At 45.7% G+C, this 4,230-nt stretch overlaps 1 protein-coding gene across 1 annotated transcript in view; it reads right to left on the bottom strand.

The window, feature by feature from the left end:
- The window catches only part of robo3 (roundabout, axon guidance receptor, homolog 3), a gene marked incomplete at its 5' end in the record, with an annotated part of 150,312 nt that extends 147,739 nt beyond the window's left edge, over positions 1-2,573 (bottom strand). Inside the window, one exon of the mRNA XM_080846705.1 lies at positions 2,417-2,573. Coding sequence (XP_080702831.1) covers positions 2,417-2,573 — 157 coding nt within the window. The remainder of the gene's footprint in view (positions 1-2,416) is intronic.
- Between the last annotated feature and the right edge of the window lie 1,657 nt (positions 2,574-4,230).

Below are 4,230 nucleotides of genomic sequence, written 5' to 3'. Positions count from 1 at the left end.
ACACACACACACACACACACACACACACACACACTCACACCGAAACACACACACACACACACACACACACACACACACACACACACACACACACACACACACAGACACACACACACAAACACATACAACTTCATCCAGTTTGTCACACTACACAGCCTTCCTCTATTCCTCCGCATCCAGAAAAGTTTTTGAACTCGTCTTCCGTTTTTGTGTGTGATTGCAGGCCACTTTCAGCATGGCTGGGTAATATTTTGGGAAAAACATACCCATTGAGAGGAAAGCAATTAACAGAGAGTAACACAGCGTGTAACACGAGGAAATGACACAATCTTCTGGAGCCTTCTGAGGTAGCCTACGGAGCCTGTCTGCTTTATTAGCTCTCTACCGAGTCTATTGGGATGAGAGTGGGTCTATTGGACACACACACACACACACACACACACACACACACACACACACACACACACATGAGAGAGGGTCTATTGGACGCTTCCACAGTGCCACAGCTGCTTCTGGTGGACTGCAATGATAAGCTTCAGCCACAGATTTCAGAAGTCCATCTATTGACACACTTAGGCTCTGGGAAAATCTCGATACAAGATAATAAAAAAAATAAACAAATATAGATCACCCAAAGCTGAGCCCAACCTCTCACTTCTGAATACAGCAATGTACAAGACAAGGGCAAACTGAGAGGGAAGCCTTAGGAAGCCTAACCTACCCTCACACGAGCTACGTTACACTGATGCAGTACCTTTTTGTGGCTCGGTGTTGTTAATATTGAAAGGAACAGAGAATGAGAATAGCACGGCACCAATGTTTCACATTGTAGAAGACTCCGAACCCAAATTTTGCACGTATTAGTAGTTACCACATGACTATGTCCTGTTTTGGACCTTCACAAACAAACAAACAAACAAACTGACCTTCACAAAATAACAAATTAAAAAACGTCAACACATTTTTGGACCATTTGACCAAACTCCCCAATCCAACTCCCATAGAGCACAGAACAAGATCTCTAGCTGAGGTGAGCTCCAGAGGCCAGAGGTGCCCGGAGCATTAAGGGGGTTAGACTGGCACACTGGTTACACTGGTATCACTGGTTACACTGGCACACTGGTTACACTGGTTACACTGGCACACTGGTTACACTGGCACACTGGTTACACTGGCACACTGGTTACACTGGTTACACTGACACACTGGTTACACTGGCACACTGGTTACACTGGCACAGCCTATATGAGGAGTCATTAGAAGCAGAACAAGGCAAACTTCTCCTCCAATTACCTTTGAGTATGTGTGTGTGTGTGTGTGTGTGTGTGTGTGTGTGTGTGTGTGTGTGTGTGTGTGTGTGTGTGTGTGTGTGTGTGTGTGTGTGTGTGTGTGTGTGTGTGTGTGTCCCTTCAGCTCCCACTGCCTGCTGTGTCATTACTCTCAGTGAGGAGGGGGAGCCAGCGGGGGGGCGCTCCATTATACACACTAACACACTGACAAAGCAGGTCAGGCACGCACACACACACAGAGAGGCAGGAGCACACACACACACACACACACACACACACACAGAGAGAGGCAGGAGCACACACACACACACACACACACACACACACACACACACACACAGAGGCAGGAGCACAAACACAGACACACACACACACACACACACCACACACACAGAGGAAGGAGCACACACATACATATACACAAACTGTATGCAACCCATACATGCACGTACCTTACATGTCTCAATGACATGACTGTCACACAAGCACAATGTTTTTCTCATACAGTAGAGTATAAATGTCACATTGTGAGCCGAACACTCAGCAGAATCTCTCACTCTCGCCCTCTCTCATTTTAAACATTTCCATTTCCACATCATTATACACTTTTGGTGGAATCTTGATTAAACTCAACTAAAGTGTCTCGCGGTGAATCCCCTGAAACCTCTGCACAACCCCATCAGCCCAACTCAATTTAACTTTGAGACTCGAGAGTAGGTTTCTATTAGGATCTTAGAATCTTGCTCGGGCACTTTTTCATGAATACATTTTCTACAGAGATTAATTGGTAGACTACCATGACCAAATACACTGTAATGGGTTTTTTTTGTCCCCCCAGATATTCATGGTGAAGGTAGACAATATTTACTAACCATGACACCTTAAAAAAAAAATCATTCTTTATCCTTGGCAGAAGAGCTGGACAGAATATCACCATGACAACTCAATTTGCTCGTTTGTGATAGACTTCGTTTCCACCAGGTGTCTTTGATGCATGTAAATTAGTACATTAATGTAGAGGAAGAAACTAAGGGAAGGGTGATGAGCCAAAAAGTCACAGAAGAAGAGTAGAACTAACAACGCTTTCCATAGCTACTGCATCTGCTCGGGTCTGACGAGGTACTCACCGTTCAGGTTGGTGAAATTGCTCCAGTCGATGAAGGACGAGTTGAACGGCGAGATGGAGGAGAGGTTGAAGAGGAGGTCGGTGCTGTTGGACGGGTCCCTGATGCTATCCGTGAAGAGGTTCATCTGGAGCAGGGTCTTGATCAGGTAGCGCAGCATCTTCACACCACACACACACAGCTCTGCCTGGGGCAGCAGTGCCACCTTTCTCTGCTCTCTAACGTTTCTCTCTCTCTCTCTTTTTTTTTCTCTCTGTCTCTCTCTCTCTCTCTCTGTCTGTCTTTTCTCTATAACTTTCACTCTCTCTCTGTCTTGCACTACCTCGACCTCCCTTATCTCTTTTGAAAATGAAGCATAGAGATGTGTTAATAAGTTTCTAATAAAATTAAATAATCTTAAAAAAAAAAAGAAATTCCTACTGCTCTCTGTCTCCGTAAAAGCAGGAAAAGATCATCTTTCCTGTAAAATACGGAAGGGGAAAAAAATCGCACGTAAAAGGGCAGACTGCTGAAAAAAAGGCTGAAACTTTTTCTCCTCAGTTGTCAGTGTCCGTCAGCTGTGTCACAGAGGGTGGCATCTCTCCTGCATTGTTCTCTTCCTCTTCCTCCTTCTTTCTCTTCTTCTGTCTTGTGTCAGACTCGTCCTCCTCCTGTGTCCTCCCTTTGTTCTGCACTCACATAACTTCACACACGCAGATACGTGTGTGTGTACGCTGGGGGGGGGGGGGGAGACTGCAGAGGCAGAGGCAGAACACACACTACGCTGCTGTGGAAGAATCTGGCTATCTGATGACCCCTCTCCAAACACTGCTCTTTTTTTTTCCCCGCCCCTCCCTCTTCTCGCTAACACAGCCTCTCTCTCTCTCTCCCTCCCTTCCTCACTCCCTCACTCCCACTCCCTCCCTCTCTCCCTCCCCTCCTACCTATCTCTCTATCCTCCAGCTTCCTGGATCCGTGTGATGGAGTCCCATGGGAGCAGCGTAAAGGGGGGGGGGAGCAGGTGCTGTCGGCAATAAATGTTTAATTATTGGATTAATAACCGTCCCTGGGGGCCGTGGAGAGCCCCGAATATACTGTCACTGTCTTAGTCCAGCAGGGCACCACACACACACACACACACGCACACACGCACACGCGCGCACACACACACATACACACACACTCACGCGTGCAGGGATGCATGCCGAGTAATGGATGCACACACACGTGCTAAGGTAAACAAACATGGGGCTGTATAAACCTGGGTCAGCTTCTGTCTACGGGGATGATGTGTTCATCAGGGTGTTGTTGTTGTTGTTGTTGTTGTTGTGGCATTACAAAAGGAAAACAAAAACATTATGTGAGATACAGTGATATTCTTGCTTTCACCATTTAGCCCTCCAATCAAAATGTGACAAAAATAATTACTTAATTATGTTATTTAGGGTTAAAATGAATTTATGTTTTGGCTGAGTCTGAGTCTGTCTTCATACAGTTATTGCTCTCTAAAGTTTTTTTTTTTTTTTTACCAGAGGCGTTATTGTTTGTTCATTTGTAAGTCATGTGAGTAAGAACTCTTTTGGTAAACCTATATTTTTAGTACGCTCATGTCTTATAACTTCAAACTAAAATATAACTCACACCACAAAACAAAAGAAAGACAAAATACTCAAACAGGCACTCTGTGCTCTTTTCCTTAAATTCAATCTCTGGCCAAATATATTCTCTATAGCATGCCGTCCCCCTTAATCTGCTGGCATGTGTGTTGTCCCGCTAATGTTTAGTGTGGTGGACTGCCGCACGCTGGGGAGGGGGGGGGGGGGGGGGGGGTTGTGAGG

Source organism: Sprattus sprattus (assembly GCF_963457725.1).
Source record: "Sprattus sprattus genome assembly, chromosome: 1".
Taxonomy (NCBI): Eukaryota; Metazoa; Chordata; class Actinopteri; order Clupeiformes; family Clupeidae; genus Sprattus; species Sprattus sprattus.
Note: the sequence above shows the minus strand (reverse complement) of the source record. Positions and strands in the feature narration are given on the sequence as shown.